Source organism: Chelonia mydas, chromosome 2, assembly GCF_015237465.2.
Source record: "Chelonia mydas isolate rCheMyd1 chromosome 2, rCheMyd1.pri.v2, whole genome shotgun sequence".
NCBI lineage: Eukaryota > Metazoa > Chordata > Testudines > Cheloniidae > Chelonia > Chelonia mydas.
In genome coordinates this window covers 184,536,605-184,561,250 of record NC_057850.1, presented here as the reverse complement: position 1 = coordinate 184,561,250, position 24,646 = coordinate 184,536,605, and the positions used below count along the sequence as shown (strand labels likewise).

General features: G+C 42.6%; 1 protein-coding gene across 1 annotated transcript in view; it reads left to right on the top strand.

Moving 5' to 3' along the window:
* Nucleotides 1-4,690: 4,690 nt before the first annotated feature.
* Nucleotides 4,691-24,646, top strand: part of LOC102947834 (prostatic acid phosphatase) — a 33,346-nt gene continuing 13,390 nt past the window's right edge. Inside the window, exons 1-7 of the mRNA XM_043538836.1 lie at nucleotides 4,691-4,804; nucleotides 12,500-12,595; nucleotides 13,715-13,801; nucleotides 14,846-14,998; nucleotides 18,144-18,242; nucleotides 20,214-20,318; nucleotides 21,166-21,298. Coding sequence (XP_043394771.1) covers nucleotides 4,691-4,804; nucleotides 12,500-12,595; nucleotides 13,715-13,801; nucleotides 14,846-14,998; nucleotides 18,144-18,242; nucleotides 20,214-20,318; nucleotides 21,166-21,298 — 787 coding nt within the window. The remainder of the gene's footprint in view (nucleotides 4,805-12,499; nucleotides 12,596-13,714; nucleotides 13,802-14,845; nucleotides 14,999-18,143; nucleotides 18,243-20,213; nucleotides 20,319-21,165; nucleotides 21,299-24,646) is intronic.

The window sequence follows — 24,646 nt, the reverse complement described above, 5'->3', positions numbered from 1 at the left end:
TCTGCTTTGTGGCAAAGAGGAGTAAATAAACAAAGGATATAAAAAATAAACAAAGGATTCCCTCTTGGCAGCATAAATAACCAAAAAACCTTCTCCCTTTAGCATAGCAGCAAAACAAAGATAAAAAAATGTCTTTTCTCTTTAGCTTAAGGGCAGCCAATTCCAGGTCGTTCCTAATCAAGAGAGCAGTTTCTCCCTCCCACAAGCCTTTTTTTCCAGTATAACCCTAATCCTTTTAATAAGCTACAGCTAAAGGCCTTTCCAGGCCTGGCTGTGCATGCAGCCTTTACAGTGTAAGCCAGTGTAAGCCAGTTCAAGCACAAAAAGCATAGGGTCAGTCAATCACGTCTCCTTTTCCTGGGAGAAATTTATCTTTTGCGATCAAAAAACTAGTAAAGACCAAATCTTACTTTTAACCTCTTCTCTGTCTAACCACTTTCCACAGCGCACACAACCCTTCAGGCACTTTTCCTTTCTACCACCAAAACTGCAGAAGCACAGCAGGGAATACTTTGCGTACATCCTTCTCTGTTTTAGAGAATATTAATATCAGCTTTTGTGAAAGCTGAACCACAGGATCCAGATCTTCAGCTCTTCTTTATAACTGGACATTTGAAATGGAAATGAATGTGGTTTTGGTCTTTTCTTTTAAAAAACCCCTCAAACAATTACAGCTCAGCCTCAGTGCTATTTAGGTATTTACAACTGCACAGAAACAATGGTACAGTGGATCATGTCATAACACCCGTATCACAATGACACATGGGACCCTCATCAAAACGCACAAACAAAACATGTTTATCAAGAAAAATATTTTAATGAAGTTTTAACACCTGAAGATTTATAGCAGGAGAGGTTAAATACCATGTGCCATAACTATGGTCCTTCGAGTGGTATCCCTATGGATGCTCCATTTCAGGTGCGTGGGCACTCCATGGCCCCTTTGATTGGAGATTTCCGATAGCAGTGCCTGTTCTGCCCACGCATGCGCTCCAGACATCCTCATGCCCCACAGTGAGGACATATAGGACTGTGCAGGTGAACCACCCTCAGTTTCTTCTCTACCATGAAGTCCTGTGAGACAAAACTCTGAAGCAGAGGCGAAGGAGGGTGGGTAGTGCAACACCCACAGGGACACATATATTGAAAAAACACCAGCTACTGCACAATTAAGTAACCTCTCCTCCTTCCTCAAGCAGTGCCTGTCAGGGTGCTCCACTTCAGGGGACTCCCAAGCAGTATCCGCAGAAGGAGAAGGGAGCGTCGAAGTCGGATCTAACACTGAAGACAGACCCGCATTGCCAACCACAGCCTCCAATCTGGAAGCGTGAAAATTGAGGCCCAGGGTGCAGCTCTGGAGCTTTCAACAACTTGGAACATCTTGCAGTAGGTGAACACTGGTGGCGTCATAACAAGAGAGAACATACCCACAGTGCCGAGTCTTTGAGTGGAAATTGTGGGTCCTTTGGCTCGGGACGCAAATGAAAACCATCAGTCTGGGAGACTTTCCAAACAGTTTGGCTTTGGTTCTGTCCAGATAGAAGGTAAAGTAAGTAAAGAGAACTATACCAGAACTAGAGTAGAACGGCTAAGCTACAGCTAAGCTGAAAGCAGGCGCACAAGATACTCTGCCTCAGGTTGTAGGGCGGTTGAGAAGGAACTGAGGGTGGTTCACCCATGCAGCTCTGTATGTCCTCAGGATGGGGTACAAAGTTGTTTAGAGCACATGTGCAGATCCAAAAGGCACCACTTTTTGGGTTATTCCCTCACAAGCAGACTGTTTCCATGAGAACAAACAGACATCAGTACTTACTTCTCCAGCTGCAATAGACATCTCCATCCCTCCCCTTCCATGTTACATGGATATCCCTGCACCCCGGAGCCTGCACTCCCCTTCCCACACCCCAACCCTCTGCCTCAGCCCGGAGCCCCTCTTCTGCACCCCAACCCCCTCATCCCCAGCCCCACCCCAGAGTCCACACCCCCAGCCAAAGCCCTCACCCCCTCCCACAGCCCAACCCCTTGCCCCAGCCCCCCAAACCCCTCATTTCAGGCCCCAACCCAGAGCCCTCACCCTGTCGCACCCGAACCCCCTCCCCAGCCAGGTGAAAATGAGCAAGTGAGTGAGGGTGAGAGAAAACAAGCGACAGAGAGAGGTGGGATGGAGTGAGGGGGGGTGGCCTCAGAGAAGGGGCAGGGCAGGGGTGGGGAAAGGGTGTTCGGTTTTTTGCAAATACAAAGTCGGCAACCCTAGCCCCGCATACTCACTTCCAAGCAAGCAGAGGCCAACAGGAGATCAGGGAAATACAGATGGAGGAAGAAAAAAGTTGAAGCAAGAGCTGAAAATTATCTGCAGACAGAACTGCAGAGAGGTTGGGGCAGATGGAGATGTGGCAGAGGGATACCAGATGGAGCTCTGAAGGCCTTGTGACTTATAGGGTGCCAGATGCCTCTTGATACATTGTAAAGCAAAATTAAAATGGTAAGGGGTACTTTGTACCCAGTCCTGAGATCACTACTGCAGGAGCTCAATGGAGGACACCAAGGCATGTTTGGGAGTGACTTTGGACATTACCGATAATAATACTTGGTGCTTTTTTAGCACTTTGCCAGCACTAATTATTCTGCACACAGCCCTTAGGAGGGGAGTGTGAAAGCATCATTGTACCTATTTTATAGAGGGGAAAGCCGAGACAGGAAAGTTACATAACCTGCTCAAAGCCAGTGATTCAATTTCAGAACCAGAACTATAATTATGATTCATTGTTTGTATCATGTCTAAAACGTACGTGGCACTTTACAGGCACAGTCTGCATCCAATCGATCACAATCTATGGTCCCATTTCTGCAATGGGCTCAGTTTGAGCTCAGGGATCCACCCACACAGCGTTCATTGCAGGATTGGGGCCTAAATAAGACAACACAAACTGGTACAAAGGGGTAAAACAGACTTGCAGCAGAAAGTGAGGCAAGTGGTTACAAGTACAAGATCATACAGTAGAACCTCAGAGTTAGGAACACCTCAGGAATGGAGGTTGTTCATAACTCTGAAACGTTTGTAACTTTGAACAAAATGTTATAGTTGTTCTTTCAAAAGTTCCCAACTGGACATTGACATTATACAGCTTTGAAACTTTACTCTGCGGAAGAAAAATGCTTTTAACCGTCTTAATTTAAATGAAACAAGCACAGAAACTGTTTCCTTATCTTGTCAAATCTTTTTAAAACTTTCCCTTTATTTTTTTAGTAGTTTACGTTTAATGCTGTATTTGCTTTTTTGTTTTGGTTTGGTTTTTTGTCTCTGCTCCTGCCTGATTGTGTACTTCTGGTTCCAAATGAGGTTTGTAGTTGACCGGTCAGTTCATAACTCTGGTGTTGGTAACTCTGAGGTTCTAATGTACTGTTGCTCAGAGCTGCACATGCATCTAGGAGGTTATATTACAGTTGTTGGGAGCCGGGTAGTTTTAGTATATTTTAGTTTTTGTTTATATTATTTTTAAAAAGTAGTTTGACCTGGTCATGGGAAGTTGAGTTAGACAGTAGGAGGAGAATGGTGGGGGAATGGAAGAAGGGCCTTAAAATACTGGTGAAGTGGGAGGAGAAGTGACTGGGAGGGAGGAAAGGGAATTAAGGGTTGCCCTTCTCCTAGTTCAGCGCTTATTCCTCCAAGCCGTATTGCCTCCCGCAAAGTGTCCAAAAATATAGACAAAGCAGAGATGCAAAAATCTGCAAATCTGGTTATTTATGGAATGATGACCCCCTTATTTTAAACCCCCCGAAAAAAATCACATGGAAAAAAACAAAACCACAGTATTCCCAACCCAAAATGTTCAGAAAGCATGAGTCAGGCTCAACAAAAATCATGAGATTGGCCTTAAAATCACGAGAGTATGGAAAAATAACAGATTTGGCCTTCTTTTTACTTGCCTTCTGCTTTTGGAGCCTTTAGGGTGCACTGGGGTCACACTTCGAAGCTTTCTCCACCGCCACGAGGGCTAGAAACTCACTTTTTCTTTAAGAACGAAGGCTGAAATCATCACGTAATCACTTGACTCCAGGAGCTGGGGCTGTAAGGAAAACCATAATTATCGTGAGACTCATCACAAAAATCATGAGAGTTGGCAACACTGAATTTTCTGTAGTATCTGGCTGATGAATCTTGCCCATATGCTCAGGGTTTAGCTGATCGCCATATTTGGGGTCGGGAAGGAATTTTCCTCCTGGGCAGATTGGAAGGCCCTGGAGGTTTTTCGCCTTCCTCTGTAGCATGGGGCACGGATCACTTGCTGGAGGATTCTCTGCTCCTTGAGGTCTTTAAACTACAATTTGAGGACTTCAATAGCACAGATATAGGTGTGAGGTTTTTTTGTGGGAGTGGTGGGTGAAATTCTGTGGCCTGCGTTGTGCAGGAGGTCAGACTAGATGATCATAATGGTCCCTTCTGACCTAAATATCTATGAATCTATCTATGAATCTATGAATTAGGTTAAAAAGAATGGAAACAGCAACTTGGAAAGAAAATGATTTGAAAGGATAGATATGTTACATAATCACCTCCAAGTTTCTCCTGCATTTGAAATGCACAGGAAGCAGATCCACCCCTTTTGTCCTTTTGAAAGTACAGCTTCACTTCAGGCTGATAAACCTGAAGAGCTACTATAGCTACAAAGCTTTTTCAGCTGCTGCCAGGATGGGAATGACACGGCTTCCATGCAGGTCCAGGAGTTTTTGCTTCGCTTTTAGTCTTTTTGTCATTCTGCTTCACCAAACTGCTGCAGAAAGAACGCTGAAATATGTGGTTGCCGTAAGTAGATGGCCTCATCGTTTAATTGCTGGCAATGATTTCAATGTGGTGTTCCTTGAATTGATAAAAATGTAAGATTTCAACCCCTCTTTGTACAGATTCCACAAGGAAAGAAATATTGTAGGCATTTCTTTGTACAGTGGATAATCAAGCCTCAAAGGCTCATCTTAATGAAGATAAAATAAGTCAAATTGTAAAGATTTTTTTACAAGATAAAAGAACCCCCAAGATGTGTGGGTAAAGCACATGAACGGCAGTCAAGAGATTGGGGTTCTATCCTTGTCTGTCCCTCCCAGCCTTTGTGTGCCCATGTCAATCTCTGTGTGCCTCCGTTTCCCCATCTGTAGAATTGAGGATACTTACCTAGCTCGTAGGTTTTTCAAAGGTAAATTTATTCATGTTTTTAAAGTTCTCTGAGATCTTCAGATGGAAGGCATGCTAGAAATGCAGGTATTTTATTTCAGCTGACAGCTGAAATTGACAGCTTGAATTGGCCTAGCAGTGTGCAGAGGCATACAAAGCCTCATTTATTTAGTGTTGTGATGTACATGCTGCATTAACTAGGATGAATTTGGAAACTGGCTGCAACAATTTTTCATGGCCCATTTCTCATTTTAAAGTCAAAAGAATGACAATATAGCATCCATTTCCCCTCAACAGATTTGGGGAGGCTTTCCCCCAATCGATCTGGAATTTCAGTAGTATGTTTTAAAGCTGGCCCTTTATATCTTTTTCTTTATATACGGGTGGCAATGATTAAGAAGATGCAGTTTAAAGTGTTGCTTCCAATATAGAACCTTAGGCAGTGAAATTTATTGTTTGTAACAAGGAACGCTGTTATCCAGACATTCTTGTATCTTCCACAGTTCCCAATGAGTGCTTATTGATCCTTGTAGAGAAAACAGTATTACCTATTGTGTCCTTACTCAACTGTCTGTGCCAAAGAAAGAAAATCTGTGATATTTCTTATGTCTCTGTTGGCTGACGTTAGTAGGAGTACCATTTGGCTTGTGGGCCAAAATGCCTTATCCTACTCCCGTTGACTTCAGCGGGAATCTCAGAGGGAATTGGATCAGGCACCAGGCAAAGAAGAGACCCAAGTTCTATTTTCAGCAACATGTTCAAAGTCTGTCCCATTCATTAGTGCCTGTATATAGGAATATCTTAAGAGTATTAAAGTGAGTGAAAAAGCACTGAATGCACAGGTGGCATCAGGCCGATGGCATCATCTGGAGACTGGAACTCTCTAAAGCAGTGGTTCTGCAACGTATTCACTGGGCCCCCCTTCTTTGTGTCTGTAGTCGTTTATGTCCCTGCTCTCTCTCTCCCACCCCCGCCCCAGCTCTGAAGGCCAGGCATCCAGCTGTGAAGGCAGCGCACACCAGCAGCAACACAGAAGGATGGCAACATAAGGGTGGGAAGTAGAGGTGTGGGGGGGTGCTGCAGCACCCCTAGGTTTTGCGTATGGGGGGTCCTGGCAGCTGGCCCCGTGTCTGGGGTTTGCTTCTGGCCCCGTACCCAGGGCTCCTCTCCTGGCTCCAACCTCCGCACCCACCCCAAGCTGCGGCCACAGCCTCGGCCCCCTTAACCCTCTCTGTATCCCCCTCCTGAAGCCACAGTCCTGCTCCCAGCCTCAGCTGGAGGGGCCCCTGAGGAGCATGGACAGGGTTAAGGGGAGGTGCAGCTCAGCACCCCCACTCTGAAAACTGTTCCAGTGCCACTGGGTGTCAATGCGAAAAGTGATATTTGTCAATATCACTTTTCACAGCAGACTTAGAGTCCCATTGCCACCCTTACTTTTGCGCTGCTGCTGCTACCCCGACGTTGGCAGCTGGAGCCCCAGCGCTTCCACGTGATGAACGTGGGGGGAATGAAAGCCCAAGCCGGCTGCCTCCGGTGAGGGATTGAGGCGGGGTGGGGGAATAAGAAGAGGCTGGGGCTCCAACTGTCAGCCCCAGGCTGCCGGGACTCCAGCTGTCCCCTTTATCCCCACCTCCCAGATGTGCATGGCCCTTCTGCATGAGCCCCAGCCACTCGTGACTGACAGCCAGAGCTCTTTCCCGCCCGCCCCTCCCCCCCCCCCCAAAGGCTACAGCTCTCATGCCTTCGGAGGCCCGCTGCATAGTTTGAGAAAGCAACTTAAGCTTGAGCTGAATAGGTGTAACTATGTTCTACAAATTGATGTCCCGACCCAATTTATTAATTGAGAGTTCTGCAGAGCCATTCATAGGAGGTGCTCACTTTCTTGGAGAATCAGGTCCTTAATATCTAAGAACCACCTCTTTACCTCTGTTCCATTCACTTTCTGCCACCCACTGAAAAAGAACATAGTACTCCATTTATTTCTAGGATAGCATACACCATTTTATTTATTTCCTTACTTACAATAATTGCTATTCCAGAGAATTTTCATGTAAATTGTCCTCCTTTTCAGATAAAGGCTAAATTATTCTAGTATTCCAGTTACACTTTAGCTGGTTGAGCAATCAGCTATACAATGCCTATAGATCTGGTCTTACTATCAGAGTATATTTCCCCTTCCCTGGCACAGCTTCACTGGGTTGAATTCTTATCTTTTAGGTGTTGTCTCCTGGACTTGCTGATTTGAATTTGAACGATATACTGAAATGATGTGCCAAAATGGAAACCATTTTCACCCCTTTCTTTTTCTTATTACTGTACTTTTCCCTCCTAGCAGCAAGTCACAGCATAAAGCACACCTGCAGCAGTAAACAAGACAAATGTTTCCCTTTCTTACTTTCAGGACTTTGCCACATTCTGAAAAGCTGCCAAGCTTTCTCCAGCTGACGTTCACCTTTGCGCTGACTCTGCACTTTGTGCTTTACAGACCACTAGTTCTTTTGCCTGAACAGGAATAATTTAAGCCATTTTATCAAAATGCTATTTTGACTTTCCTTCTGATGTGTAAACTTTAACCTCCACTGGAGCTGTTGTGCATGGCCCTGATGCTGAATGTCAAATGCAATCTGGTAGAAAAAATGGGAAATATCTAGCAGAATCCCATTAGGTAGAAATGAACAGATTCCTAGAGACATATATTGCCCACCCATGGATATAGGAAAGAAGTCACTCGCCCAAAAGGTGAGTCGTTTCTGAAAAGCTGCAGCTGCGCCATATCCTCCCCGTTGTAACACAGGATAGGCAGCATTGGAGAAGAGGCAGAGGGGTGTGGCACACAGGCAAAGAACCCAGGAATAATGATAGTCCAAACACTTTGGAACCTTGAGCAAACCTGCTCAGCTTCCCAGCCTCTGTGGATTTCCTGGCACTGGTAGCATGGCTGGTTTCATTGCATGCTGCTTTTGCCTCCCCACTCTCTATATGATCTCTCCGTTGGGGTTAGTATGGCACAGAGTGAGCATCAGGGGTCATAATTACCCAGAGCCATATATTTCAGCATAATTTACTATGTTTACTATATTTACTATGTTTTCCAATGGACAATACCAGACGTTCCCCGCCCACTCAATTTCCCCTTCCCCTCTTTTTTGTGCATTATGGTTCTGCCACCTAACTGGTGCACAGGAGCAGGTGGTGGCTACATAATGCCTCCATATGATTCACAAGTCCTCCCCTGCCCACACTTGCCATTTTCTCTGCTCTGAGGTATGCAAGGAGAGATGGATCCCAGCTGTGAAGTTCAGATTCAAACTTCTACAGACTTGATGGAGTCATTCGAATGCAGGGTTTTAGCTTGGGCCCATCTCTGGAGAGATGGAAACAAGATAAGGAAAAATCAGGCAAGGAAGAGATAGGAAAAGGACAAAAGGGAAGGAAACCCCGCTTATAAATATTGTTCAAACACTCCAGTATTGGGAGGCAATTTGTTTTTGTTAAACCTACATACTCAACCTCCTCCTCTGTTGTGACATGGGCTATCTTAATTGCCAGAAACCTGTCGATTGGTAATATGTTCTGGATGGTGTTACAGACACATTTCAAGTTCAACCTGTTTGAAACTCAAGAAAAGATAATTCAGAGATGACTGCAGTAACTCACCGTGACCCCAAGATCAGGAGAGGACACTGGGGTTTCTAGTCTAAACCATGGGGGAGATGTCCAAAGGCATAAATGCCAGTTAGGCACTTAACTTCCACGGACTTCCAATGGGTATTAGATGCCTAACTGCCATTTGTGCCTTTGGAAATCTCTCTCCCACTCTCAGAAGCAGTAAAATACACAAACCAAATTCTGTGTTGCATAAAAGCATTAAACTGAAGCTGGATGAAAACAAAACCACAATGAACGCCTATGCAGTCAATGAACATAGCATATGACACAAATGAAAGAACACTGATGTATGCTTTCATAAAACACTACCTCCCTCCCTGAGGACTGGTTGAGTAAAATATTTGAATTAATGATGCTGAAGTGAACGCATTTATCAAGGGAAACTGCTCTCATTTTGTCCCATCTCCATATCTCCTCCCTGCTCTGCCTTTTTCTGTTTCCCAGTGCCACCAGTACAAAAAGCTACTCTTGCCATCACACAATCCCTTCTCTCTTTTTTCCCCTTTCATCCTGCCATTCTCTACTGAACTGCCAGGTGAAACTAAGAAAGCTCCAAGTTGCTACAACATGGGTGTGCTTTAAACTTAACTGGAAGTAACAGCACCATTTTAACAAGAGGTAAAAGGTCTAAGTGTCAACTTTGAAATACACATTTATAGCACCTGGATCTTGGACCACAGTTGAGGTTTATGAGTTTGTTATAGCTGCCTACTTAGGGTGGTTAGTCCTTTAGATCCACCAATAGCAATTCATGCCTTTAGTGCGAAAGATATCAACTTCAATCCCCTCTCCCAGCCCGAGCAAGGTAAGTTTCAAAAGTAGCACACCACATTTGGGGCTTGAACTCAAGCAGACCTCAGATGCTTGGGAAGCTCAGTCACATGTATTTCCTAGAACCATGGGCTTAGGCCTCAGTCGTCTTTATTCAGCTCTTCACCCTTCCAATACAGAGAAATGGAGTTACATAAAGGTTATGCTATGCAGTGATCTTTGGATGAAGACATACAAACCAAGGTCTTTTCTGCTTTGTGTGGACTTAAAGAAGCCATGGCACTTTTTAGAAGAGGGCAAATCCCTCCTCTTCTGAAAAAAGGTTTCTTTAATCTATACCGAACAGAAAGGATGCTGGTTTATATGTTTTCATCTTAAAAAAATTCCCATGCACATTCCCACTCTTTACCCACCCAGACAGAGCTACAATGCTGTTTTACTCGGCACGATAAATGCTCTTGAATGAGAGAATTGGAACTGAAGAGTATGCAAGAAGTTATGTTGCATACAGAGTACAGGATGCTGAGTGCTACTATTACAAATCTACCATGATTTTAGTGACTTTCTACTATTAACAAATAAGGCACGCTTCTGTATCAAGGGCTCGAGCCAACAATCATTGAAGTCTACAGAAATCTTTCTACTGACTTCAATGGGAGTTGGTCTGGGCAACTTCCATGTACTTAAAATTAGAAAAAAGTATCTTGCTATGAAGTTATATTGTGGGCGCATGCAAATTGCATAGTTGACTTTTAATTGGGAATTTAATCTTCATTCTTAGCAAAGGCATCAGCTTCTTCAAAAGAGCAAATTAATCCCACAAGAGACTTGTGGTATGTCAACATGACAAAAACGTGGTCAAAGAAACAAGCGACTTTTCTTCCCCATCCCCCCAGCAGGTTCCTCATTCCCTCCCACCCTGTCCACTTGATTCAATCATCAGGGAACACAGCTCTTTACTTAATTATCTTGTCATTAGAGGTGCCCTGAGAAGGGATTAAAAACACTGTTTTGAGATTTTAAATCAGTAACAAAAAATGTGTGGAATTAAAAATTACATATAAATATATGTAATATACATTATATTGAATAATATACATTATATTGAAAATCAGATTCTCCTTTGCTTACATCCCAACACCTGAGTTCAGGAATTTAGGATTATGTGTTGTTGATAACATTAGCACCTTACAGAAAGCTTCCTTATGCTGCTTTAGGTGTTAGTCAGGACATCTACTCTAGCAAGATGAACTCTGAATTGGTAAAAATACAGTTACATTCACCTTAAAGGACTGGCAGCTTTTCTTTATTTTTAACACTCACCTTACCACCTGCTGTTTGTGCATATTGGTACTGAGGGCTACCAGGAAGGTGGGCATGGTAATTGGCACTTTTAGGGGAGTGGTTAAAAGCTGCATGCTTTAGTTTACCATCTGTAAAGTGAATATAAATAATAATAATACACCTCACAGCAGGTACTGGGGGACTTAATTAATATTTGTAAATTTTTGTGAGCTTCTGGGATGAAAGGTGCACTTGCAGTGGAAAGTATTATTTACAATGAAACTGTTTGCAAAATCAAATTGCATTGTGGAAGTGTGATGCATTTATTCTCAAAGAGGCATTCAATCCATAGTACTGCAAAGGCAAAGTCAGGGAATGAGTCTGAAATTATTTTAAAAAGGGTACAGGATAAAATGGGGGGGGGCGTTGGGGTAGGAGGGCATTTTTGTGATGAGGGAAATTCAGTTATTCAGAGCTATTTAAAACAAAATATGTAGGGCTGGCATTTTCTTTGTACCCTGGAATAAAAGGACCACAAAAGCAATCATATATGCCCTCTGATGCATGACTCATGTCACCACTTGCCTTGCATGTGCATGCACAGTAGCTCATGTGTTCTGCTTATCAGACGGACCAAACTCTCACGGCAAAATTCTGGTCCCGTTGAAGTTAATAGCAAAACTCCCAATGACTTCAAAGAGCCAGGATTTCACTCCAAGTCCACCCAAAATCCAGGTGGGTACCTTCTTAAATCAATCAGATTTATTTGGCACACCAGTCATTTCAGACATATGTAAAGGACAAAAAATTCAATACCCCCTGTTTTCAGGGTTAATGGAAACAAATTCTTGAATTCAAACTTTTAAGAACAGTCCTATCATCTGAGGAGACCAAAACAGGACGTAACATTGAGATAACATATTTTAGGATCTAGATGCAATGGAGCCAGATTGTGCCTTGCCCTTATGCAAGAATGTGTATGTGGGGGGGGGGGGGGGGGGCGGACAGGGGGAGGGGGCAATAGCAGTCAGTAGATATTTACTAAGGTAGTGATATTTTTTTATATAATGTGACCACATTGGAATGACTGTGAAAATGGAAAGGAAGTATCACAGAATTAGACTTCAATTGCAATACATGGAAATAATATTCTAAATTATATTACTAACAAATCAATGGCCAACTCTTTCAAACTTGGGTGTCAAAGCTAAGAACCTAAATCCATATTTAGGGCCCTGAATCTATGGTCTGGTTTTCAGAGGTGAGCATTCACAAGTCAATCAGGCCACTTGTTTAGGTGCCTAAATATGACTTTGGATGCCTACCTCTGGAATTCAGGTTCAAAATTTTGGCCAATATACTTTTATGTCCTATGTGGGAAAAATCATCAGACTCTTCCCATTCACAGTGCAGTGGGCATTGGAATGATACCCCAATATCTTAATATATACTCCAATCCGACTTGATGCGTTGACCTGTGTTTCTGCAGACTCTCCAGTTCTTTGGATTGCCCAAGAGGTGCTAGGACTAAAATGATATGCTAGTCTTCCAGACAAGTAAAAAGGAAACCCAAAGGGAATTAATTCAGTCTTTGATTCATCTCACTAGATTTTTCGACATGGTGACCGAACTCCAATTCAAAACTTTCCAACTGGTCTACACAAAGAAAGCAAATGGCCACAGGGATTTGGACAGCTTACCAAGGTTTGTTGGCTTTTCACAGAAATGAGAACATTAATGCAATAAAAATTATGCAGGTGTCTGATCTGTGATTGAAAAATATTAGCAACTAACCAGGTAGGTGTAATTCATAAATTAAACCTTTAGTGCAGTGATATTTCACCAGTAGGTGTTAAATTCCATCTGGCTCTTTATAGGTAGAGATGTGACTCTCAGCCTGGGCGGAAGGTATTGCACACCTTCCTGATGATGTGGCTGCATTAAGATAAGAGGCCATTTAAATTTTAAAAAAGCATGCCAGTTAGACCTGTATTTGTGTTGGTAATCCATTTAAAATAAGAAAAAACTTTTGTCTTAGCTTGTAGAAAGCTGCTCTAATTTATTTTTATTAATAATTTTTAAATGTTCCATTCATTATTTTTTATTCTTAGTATGTGAAATTTTTTTGTGGATATCAATAAAAGTGCTTTTTTGGCTGCTAAAGGTTAAGGGATCCTACCCACAGCCTTGGAGAGATCTAATAGAACAGATAAAATACCACTCCAAGACATGTTAGCAGCTGCTGTTAAACCAAATACAAGTTGGCAGAATGTAATTAAAGGGATGAGAATCAATCTACAAACTCAGGAGTCAGATCAATAATTTAGTAACAATGAGTTGCTATGAATAAGCCAATCATTTTCTTCATAAGTATTTGGATCACATAAACAAACATACTCATTTGACACTAACTGACCACTCAACTTAATGGGCATGATTCTCTTCACACACCCCACAGTGTAAATCAGGAATAACTCTGCTGAAGTCAGTGGAGTTACATCAGTGTGAAAGCTCTAAGTGAGAGTAGAATCTAAGTGACAGTATAATCCATCTCTCCCAGCAGGACATGAACTATGACGTAACACCCTCAGTATCTTAGAAAGTATAGTGTCCTAGTATACTGAGACTAGTTTATGGATATAATTGAACTTTCCCGTTGAAAAACAAGATGTAAACCCGCACAAAGCATACAATATGGCATAAAAATGGTTAATGATCACTGGAAAAATTCACTGAAGACAGAAGGAAGAGTGGAAAGGAAAGCTGTATTAAAGTTTCACAACCACCTTAAACTGACACTCACCTGTACTGCTGTCCACACAGATTGGAATGCAGCAGCAATATGAGCTTGGACAGTATATGCGGAAAAGATACTCAAACTTCCTGAATGCCACATACAACCGGCATGAGGTAAGCATCAGAATTTGTGTGAAGGAAATTTCTCTTGCACCATTGGGCTGTGAAACTTGTACTTCTGGGTCAAAAAAAATCACCCACCATATTAAAACAAGAGATAAGGTTAACAAAATTTCAGCATTTTTGAAAATCAGGCCACTTAATTAGCTGCATAAATATAAATTAAGGAGACTAATGTTAAGCACCTAAATTTGAAAATTCTGGCCACACAGCATATCATATAAAGGATTAACAGAATTTCAGAAAGTCACAAGAGAGGGAGGGAAACTGCATTACAGTCCCACATTTCCCTAAAATCCTGCCCCACTGGGCTAATGGATGAGGCTAAAGATGAGAAATGCTCTAAGCACGGCTGAAATGGCTGATACGCAGATGATATCCTTATCAGGGTCCTGTTATCTGAGAAAATTTTTCTTGAGAAAAATTTATATAATGGAAGTAATAGGGTATACTGTGAACTATAATGGGCAAGGGAATGAAGGCAGCCACAGCAAACACCGTGTGTAAACTGTCAACCTTGCCCCAGAAATGGCACACAGGAGTAATTTAAAACACACCTTAAACATACAAATCTATACACAGAGGTGCTGGAACAATTTTTATAGTGGGGGTTCTGAACCAAATTGTAAACCCTGTATATAACAGAAACCACTTCAAGTCAGGGGATGCTGCAGTACCCCTGCATCCCTAGTTCCAGCTCCTATGCCTATACATGCTTGTATCTCAGAGGAACGGATAAATGTTTTTTTTAATCTAGATTTTAGTGCTTCTTCATAATTTTTTCTGTGTTTAGATTCCAAGGTGAAAGGTGCCTTTGAGAAATTCCATTTAGACTGATGAAGTAGAGTCCTAGAAACAGGACTTAAGTGTGACTTAAGTGGTGCATAAATCTACCGCTAGCCCTCTGCACAAGGGTGAATTTCACCTTTTGTGATTTATGCAAAACAGGAGAAAGGAAAAGAGGGAAGCATAGCATGGGAATTTGGATCATTGTTGTTAATTATTAGGAAAAAATTATTTTTGTCATTTTACTTTCAGATTTTCATTCAAAGCACAGACTATGATCGAACCATTATGAGCGCTCAGGTATATCTCGCTGGACTCTTCCCCCCAGTGGCCAATCAGATCTGGAATCCCCAGATCCTTTGGCAACCCATCCCGGTTCACACCATGCCACTATCACAAGACCATGTGAGTACCAACTGGGAACTTTCCACCTCTGATCAGATTTTTCAGTAGGAACACAAATTAGGAGATGAGAACATAACTTTCCTCTCAACATGTTCAATCCAACAGAAAACACCTTCCATAGCTGGTGGGCTATAAAAGTGCCGCATGCAGTCATGCAGGCCCAGCCATAATTGTTGCATGAAAGGAAACAGGGACTGAACAGCTGACATGCATTCCTCATCACCATCTCCTCCACAGGGAAGCTCTGACATTATCCTGTCAGGAATGAAGCTGAGGAAGTTCCACTAAAATCTTTTCATGGGGGCTGGTTCTTTCTTTCAGACAGACAGACCTTTAAGGTGGTTTCAAGTTTAAATTTGCTTTGAATTCTTCCCTGCCTGACAGGTTTGCTCCTGAGGTCAGCCAAGGAGAGAAGTTTACATCAAAACTGTAATAATCTCTCTGTGGTTATTACTAATTTATACTGCAGTAGCACCCAGGAGCCTCAGTCATAGATTGGAGCCCCATTGTGCTAGGTGCTGTATAAACACATAATTGAAAGACAGACCCAACCCTGAGAAGCATACAAACCAAGTTAATGTATCTAAGAAATGATAGGGCAGGCAGAAGCTATGGCATAAACAACTCTTTCTGACTGACTCAGGTACAGATCTGTCAGCCAGGGGGTGCTGCTGCAACGAGGCACTGTGCAGGCCAAAGATTTAACAAGAACCAAAGCTGCGGAGAGCAGGAACAGAAAGGGCTTCATTCCTCGTGCTACCTCCAGTGCTTTGAGGAAACAGAAACAAGGAACAATAAAACCACCACCCGCCATGTCATCAAGGTCATCAGAGGACGGGTCACAGTCATTAGGCCACCATGCCTGTCTATTCCAGAGATGTTCATGGGCATTACACCATTCTAAAGCCATGTGTGAAAGTGAGATGGGGGAAGGGGGGTGCTTCAAGCAAACTGGATCAGACACAATGTCCTCCAATGAAGCAAGAGGAAGGGAGGTTTTCAGGTGGGAAGGGCTTGAAAGAGGTTTTGATAAGCATCAGACCTGTCAGATGTTTATCCAAACCAAACCTCCAAACCCTCTGAGTCACCACTTTAAAAGGAAAGGGAGCTGCGGGAGGAGGCAACATCATTTGCATGAGTGCTCTTCTTCCCTGTCAGGTCTGCAACTTTCCCAGATGGGGGAATTAACCTGGTCACAGATTATTTTCTTGTGATCCATTAAGAACTGACAGATAGCAGCACTGTGTACTACTTAATGAAACCAAAGGGAGTGGCTTAAGTAATAACACCCAAAGGGTGGTAATTAAGCTATACAGCAAAAGGAGTATTTGTTATGATGCAATAAAAACAACATTCCAAAGCCTTCCATCTTAGCCTTGAACCTCCAAGGTGTGCCGCTATTGCAGAAGAACACACACTCTGGAGGTCATGCAATATTTCCAATTTAAAGCATTAACTCCTCTCTGCTAGCATCTGCTTCAGTGAGGAAGGCCTACGTCCAGGGGGAAGCACTAGAGGTGCATTCTGCCCAATTTACCGGGAGTGAAATTCACATTAGGTCAGAGAAGGCCAACACAAGACACGCGACACTTAAGTCCCACTTAAGCCATCAAAGTTGGGCTTAAGCAGGAGTGAAGTGATGCATGGGTTGTGCAGATTCTTTGAATAGGGATGAATTTCACACATGGCGTATTAAGCAGTAATGACGCTATTACATAGGCACCCTTTCAATATTTAGGAGCACAGTTCACTCCTGTCTCTTGTTTATTCCCAAGAATACTCAATGGCAAAACAGGTACCAGGTTATTGTGGCTCCACTGAAAAAATGCCATATTTTACACATGAATTGGAGAGCAGGATTTGGACTGAGAAATCAGCAGCCGTCTCGTATGCCGTTTCCAGTGCTGGGCTGCATTTGGTGTGACTCAGGAGCTGAGAAGTGGGGAAAAAAGGAGTTTCAAATGCCTTTACACTGTGGATCCTGGGAACTGGGCCAGTTCTCAAGCAATTCTAAGATATACACAGCAGCTTAAGAGGGTCATTCTGACAGCCAGGGATCAGCTAGATTAACAGCTTCCTGGACATGCCAGCAAAATCTTCCACTGCCCAAATTCACCAAGTGTATGAACAACTTGCGCCAGTGGATTGGCACAAAGCAGCTGCAGCATGTCCATGAATCTGACCCACAACGGTTAGACACCACAGTGATAGATGAAGCTAAGTTAGGTTAGATAGATGGTGACAATGGTCCAGACCCACCAAGGTATTTAGGTGCTTAAGCTCCAGACTGTTTAAGTACTTATCCACAATGGAACACTAACTGGGCTCGAGAGAGAGAGAGAGAGAGAGAGAGAGAGAGAATGAAGCTGTAGGTCAGTGATTAGGGCACCACCTAGGAGATGGGAAACTCCAGGTCCAGACCCTGTGCTCCAGTCACTCTTTCATTATTTACCCATAGTGCAACAGCTTCCACAGGAGAGACTGAAGGAGCCCTAAATCAGAATATCCCATAACTATGGGGCTGGACAATATACCTGAGAGTGGGGAGATCCCTGATCATATCTTTTCTCCCTCTCTGGCAGAGAAGGGGGAGTCGAACCTGGCTCTCACAGATCCCATGTGAGTACTCTAACCACCGGGCAAAAAGCTATCAGGTGGGCACCCTCACCACCTCCTCCTCTGGCTGTTGTGTGTGGAGCAAGGCAGGTGCCTCACTCAGTGCCTCAAGAAGTGGCTTAGGCACTTCAGCTGCCTGACTCCATGTGGCTGATTCCCATTCATGGATTGCTAAGCAAAGATACATGCCTCCCTTCAGCCTGGACTTAGGCACCTAACTCAGAGAGATGGGCAGCGCTTAGCACACATCCCTGTCATCAGCATCTGCAATTGGCTAGCTTGGGCAGCTCCCCACCTACCCATGCTGGCTTTTGTGGATTGCAGTCTAAGGAGTCTGCCTCTCTCCTTCACTGGATAGGGAGCTTAGATGCCTTTCTTAGGCTTTGTGGATCCCAGTGTTGTTCCTGTTATTTTCTAGGCACCTGAAAGTTAGGTGCTGTGATTCCCAGCTTTGCAACACCTAAGTCCCTGTGTGGATCCCATTCAAAGTTCCTGCCCACTTGACAAGTTTAACTTTTTTCTATTTCAGATGCTCCACTTTCCTACTTCTAACTGTCCATGTTTTGATGAACTTCAGAATGAAACCCAGGCATCATGGCAATTACAAAACAAGTTGCAACCCTATATGGTAAAACAAAAAGGAAAGAATGTAAACTTAAGGGATTGTGACTTTGGATTGTTTCCATTTACTGAAATTCTGTTACTGTCTCCCCAGGAACAACAGCCTCTTCAAAATAAAATTACCACAAGACAGGCTAATATTACTATAAAAATATTAATATACTTGAACTCTGAACAAGTCTCAAATACATATTTTAACTTGAGTTTTATTTTAATTTTAATTTTTAGATGTGAATGTATCACTAACTAGCTCAGGCTATTTGAGTTATATTTAATTTGTGATAAATAGTCGAAAGAGACTGAAAATATTCCAGAGGCAGTAATTTCCTGCACTACATTGTAGCACAAAACCAATCATACAGATGCAATTACTCTGCTGAAACTGAGGAGAAATAAAGACCTCAGGATGTGACTGTTGCAATGCAAAACCAATGTAAAAACAACTCAAGCATTTCCACTTGTGCAAGTTTCATTACAATGCTATTTATTTGCATCCTCTCACCCAAAGTTGAGCAGTGTTTCTGCTTTGGCCTTGACACACCTCTTCACCCAAATACCCCCCAACTTTTCCTGCTACAGAGGCTGTAGCAGGCAATAAGTAAATAGGGTGAACAGGCCTTGAACATCACAGCACAGTCTATGGAGTAGCCACCGCTACATTGGGTAGCCTGCTGAAGCAGTGCCTAGTTGTGCTGCCTCAGTGTCACTAGTCAGTTCCTGCTTCTTCCTTGTTTTATGGGGTAAAGCAAGCTGTGCCCGACTTTTTCCTTGTGCAGCTTACTTCCCACTCTTCACCAACTGCTGTGCTGGCCAGCGTCACCCATTCCCATAGCTAACTGTATGGGAGGGGAAGTAACAGCCTGACCGCCACTACTCCCTCTTCCACACTGTTACACATGGTTCAGGTAGAGAACACATAGGCATAAAGTGGCTTAGAGTCCCCTTACACCCCCTGCAGGAGCACAGAGCAAGGGTCCCTGCGGAACCAGTTGTGAAACCCTTACATGAATAAGTGCACAGTAAGGCCTGGTAAATTCCTATTTTAGACTTTGGTATGGTTATATCTCTCATGGATGAGACAAAGCCTGACCCCCACCCCGTGAGACCTAGCTGTACCAACCTAACCCTGGTGTAGACCAGCGCTAGGTTGATGAAAGAATTCTTCCATCGACCTAGTGCTGGTCTATACCAAGGGCTCGGTCAGTACAGCCAGGTCTCTGGGGCGTTGGATTTTTCACATGCCTGAGAGACATATAGACCAGGCCTACCATGAGCAGGGCTTCACAAATGGTCTCTGGAAATGGTACATAAATAGGTTATTGCAAAAAGAGAAGGAAGGCAGGGCCCTGCATAACCTCAGGCAGTTTCAGGCCCCTCGGGGTTAGAAGGAAAGACAACTCTCACAAAGAGTATATTGCGGGTACTTTTTTTATAAAGTCAAATTGATACAAATCATTCACAAGGAGCGAGGGATATAGTGGGGCTTACATATTTCATGTTCATTTTACTCCAATGTAATTATGCTTAATTTTCACAGAACTGGTAGTCTAGGACTGTGGCTCTCAAACTGGTTCCCATTCTGGTAGTCCAGAGGCAAGGTGCAGGATTGCTCAGTTTTGAAAGATTTTTCCAAAGTCATTCCTAGAGGTGTAGAGGTCACCTGGCTGCCAGTTACAGTGTACATACACATCCTGGTGACATTTAGATTGTGTCTCATGTGATTCATTTAATTATCCAGAACCCCAAAGCTGAAATGGTATTTCAGGCTGTTTCAAAGAGCTGATCCTCCTCCTGGATTGAAATTCCCACATTCACTACATTCTTTGCCCCATACATTGCAACCTTACATTAGGACTATTCACATGTGTAAAGTTAAGCACACATGTAAGAGTTTGCAGGATCAGGGCCTATGAGTCCACATGAACATGTATCTAAGTGTATTGAGGCATTCGTTATTCCTTTTATTTTTGTCTTTCAGGGGTTTTTAAAAACTATGGCAGCTAACACAGGATATGACGTGGACAGTCTCAAACAACTGCATAAGTTCAAAACCTGGAATGCATACGATACTCTGCTTTGTGAGGTATTTAAAAGAGAAAGCAACAGGGAGACTAATCCTGAAGATCTGATTCAGTTAAACACAGCAATTTGGTTTCAACCAAACACAGTAATGACTGACCTTCTGTTCTGCCCTGGGCTTGGTTTCTTTTCAGCACCGTTTGAAGAATGGTGAATGATAATGAAGCATAATTTAGTGCATTAGAAAAGGATATTCTCAAATCATAGTTTACAATTTAGAAAACTAATCTTCATTCATCCCTGTTATTTATCATCCCTTTAAAACAGGACACTAAAATCCATCTCCTTATATTATTTCCCTTTCTGTACAACCCAGTGTGTTACTGTAGTTACTCAAGCATGCTGAGAAGCTCATAATGATTTTTGCTAATAGAAAAAGTGAAGTATTTTCTTTAGAACAATTCCTTATAAGTATAGAAATACTTACCTGGAAGTTGAAAATAAGAGGTAGCAGCATTGTCTAGTGGTTAGAACAGGGAACTGGGAGTCAGGAGATGAGAGTTCCCCACGAAGAGCTAGATTATGCCTTGCAGATCCAGTGTTAGAGAAGGGGCAGGAGTGAGTTGGCCAGGCAGGACATGCATCTTCCTCTCCAAACCCACACACTAGCAGAAACCAAGAAGGAAAGCGACTGCAGTAAGAGAAAGAATTACATTTCCACTGGGGCCCCCTCCATGATGAGGAACCTCCCTAAAAGGGTGTTCTGGGGGAGATACCAGGAAATGAAGCCACACAACAAAGGAACTGGGAGAAAGCCACAGGAAGTCCAAAGGCAACAGTGTAAGGGTAGACTGGGGGGAAAGAAAATGAATGGGAGAAAAAATAGTGTTCACTTTCCTTTTTTACTATAGAGTATTCACAATTATACTCTCCCTGAATGGGCTTCCCAATGTGTAATGAAGAAGATGAAGGAGCTGGCAGCATTGTCCTTACAGTCACTCTTTGGGATATACAAAACAAGAGACAAATCACGACTACAGGGAGGTAAATAAAATATTGCACAGCACTGAAAAGGGAGGAGTGATACTATACAACAAATCCAGTCTCCTTACTCATGCAAAGCTCCTTGTTGAAATGGCACTACAGTGTGTTTTTAAATATACCTGGACACAGTAATAAACATTTAAAAATGTATTTTGAACACTGGTATTTGCATGATCCCTGGGATATCCTAAATGTACGTTTCCTAAATGTAGAAATGTCTTTGGTTACCCTAGTTCAAGTTTCAGAGTTGGTTGCAGAAATCCTAGGAGAAGATTCAAAGTCATTCTGACCTGAGTCTGACATATAATCATAGGACTGGAAGGAACCTTGAGAGGTCATCTGTCCAGTCCCCTGCCTCATGGCAGGACTAAGTATTATCTAGACCATCCCTGATGGGTGTTTGTCTAACCTGCTCTTAAAAATCCCCAATGATGGAGAGTTCACAACCTCCCTAGACAATTTATTCCAGTGCTTAATCACCCTGACAGTTAGGAAGTTTTTCCAATGTCCAACCTAAACCTCCGTTGCAGCAATTTAAGCCCATTGCTTCTTCTCCTATCCTCAGAGGTTAAGAAAAACATTTTTTCTCCCTCCTCCTTGTAACCACCTTTTACGTACTTGAAAACTGTTATGTCCCTCTCAGTCTTCTCTTTTCCAGACTAAACAAACCCAATTTTTTCAATCTTCCCCCATAGTTCATGTTTTCTAGACCTTTAATCATTTTTGTCACTCTTCTCTGGACTTTCTCCAATTTGCCCACATCTTTCCTGAAATGTGGTGCCCAGAACTGGACACAATACTCCAGATGAGGCCTAATCAGCACAGAGTAGAGCAGAAGAATTACTTCTCATGTCTTGCTTATAAGACTCCTGCTAATACATCCCAGAATGATGTTCACTTTTTTTGCAACAGCATTACACTGTTGACTCATATTTAGCTTGTGATCCACTATGACCCCCAGATCCTTTTCTGCAGTACTCCTTCCTAGGCAGTCATTTCCCATTTTGTAAGTGTGCAACTGATTGTTCCTTCCTAAATGGAGCACTTTGCATTTGTCCGTATTGAATTTCATCCTATTTACTTCAGACCGTTTCTCCAGTTTCTCCAGATCATTTTGAATTTTAATCCTATTCTCCAAAGCACTTGCAGCCCCTCCCAGCTTGGTATTGTCCACAAACGTTATAAGTGTACTCGCTATGCCATTATCTAAATCATTGATGAAGATATTGAACAGAACTGGACCCAGAACTGATCCCTGTGGGACCCCACTCGTTACACCCTTCCAGCGTGACTGTGAACCACTGATGATTACTCTCTGGGAATGGTTTTCCGATGAGTTTTTCACCCACCTTATAGTAGCTCCATCTAGATTGTATTTCCCTAGTTTGTTTATGAGCAGGTCATGCAAGACAGTATCAAAAGCTTTACTAAAGTCAAGATATATCACGTCTACCACTTCCCCCCATTCACAAAGCTTGTTACCCTGCCAAAGAAAGCTATCAGGTTGGTTTGACACCATTTGTTCCTGACAAATCCATGGTGACTGTTACTTATCACCTTATTATCTTCTAGATGTTTGCAGATTGGTTGCTTAATTATTTGCGCCATTATCTTTTGGGGTACAGAAGTTAAGCTGACTGGTCTTTAATTCCCCTGGTTCTCCTTATTTCCCTTTTATAGATTAGCAGTACATTTGCCCTTTTCCAGTCTTCTGGAATCTCTCCCGTCTTCCATCACTTTTCAAAGATAATAGCTAATGGCTCAGATATCTCCTCAGTCAGCTCCTTGAGTATTCTAGGATGCATTTCATCTGGCCCTGGTGACTTGAAGATATCTAAATTGTCTAATTTTTAACTTGTTGTTTCCCTATTTTAGCCTCTTCTGATCCTACCTCATTTTTCCCTGGTATTCACTATGTTAGATGTCTAGTCACCACCAACCTTCTTGGTGAAAACCAAAACAAAGAAGTCATTCAGCACCTCTGCCATTTCCACATTTTCTGTTATTTTTCCCCTCTCATTGAGTAATGGGCCTACCCTGTCCTTGGTCTTCCTCTTGCTTCTAATGTATTTGTAGAATGTTTTCTTGTTACCCTTTATGTCTCTAGCTAGTTTGATCTCGTTTTGTGCCTTGGCCTTTCTAATTTTGTTCCTACATATTTGTGTTATTTGTTTATATTCATCCTTCGTAATTTGACCTAGTTTTCACTTTTTGTAGGACTCTTTTTTGATTTTTAGATCATTGAAGATCTCCTAGTTGAGCCAGCGTGGTCTCTTGCCATACTTCCTATCTTTCCTACACAGTGGGATAGTTTGCTATGGAGCCCTTAATAGTGTCTCTTTGAAAACCTGCCAACTATCTTCAATTGTTTTTCCCCTTAGACTTGCTTCCCATTGGGATCTTAGCTACCAACTCCCTGAGTTTGCTAAAGTCTGCCTTCTTGAAATCCATTGTCTTTATTTTGCTGTTCTCCCTCCTACCACTCCTTAGAATCATGAACTCTATCATTTCATGTTTCAGAGTAGCAGCCGTGTTAGTCTGTATCCGCAAAAAGAACAGGAGTACTTGTGGCACCTTAGAGACTAACAAATTTATTTGAGCATAAGCATATGGTGAAGCGGGCTGTACAGAACTCCTGTTCTTTTATCATTTCATGATCACTTTCACCCAAGCTGCCTTCCACTTTCAAATTCTCAGTCAGTTCCTCTTTATTTGTCAAAATCAAATCTAGAACAACCTTTCCCCTAGTAGCTTTCTCCACCTTCTGAAATAAAAAATTGTCTCCAATACATTCCAAGAACTTATTGGATAATCTGTGCCCTGCTGTGTTATTTTCCCAACAGATGTCTGAGTAATTGAAGTCCCTTATCGCCACCAAGACCTGTGCTTTGGATGATTTTGTTAGTTGTTTAAAAAAAGCCTCATTCACCTCTTCTTCCTGGTTAGGTGGTATATAGTAGACCCCTACCATGACATCACCTTGTTTTTACCACTTTTATACCTACCCAGAGACTTTCAACAAGTCTGTCCCCTATTTCCATCTCAACCTCAGTCCAAGTGTATACATTTTTAATATGTAAGTCAACATCTCTTTCCTTTTTTCCCTGCCTGTCCTTCCTGAGCAAGCTGTACACTTTAATACCAATATCCCAGTCATGCATATTATCCCACCAGGTCTCTGCGATGCCAGCTATGTCATAGTTGTGTTTATTTACTAGTATTTAAATGAATGACAGCAGCCTAGACCAGGTTTAGGTTCTATTTCTCCAATATTAAATCTAATTGTTTATTGAGCTTTGATTTTTTTTCTCTGATTTAATGTTAACCTTGGAAACACCTTCATGGTGA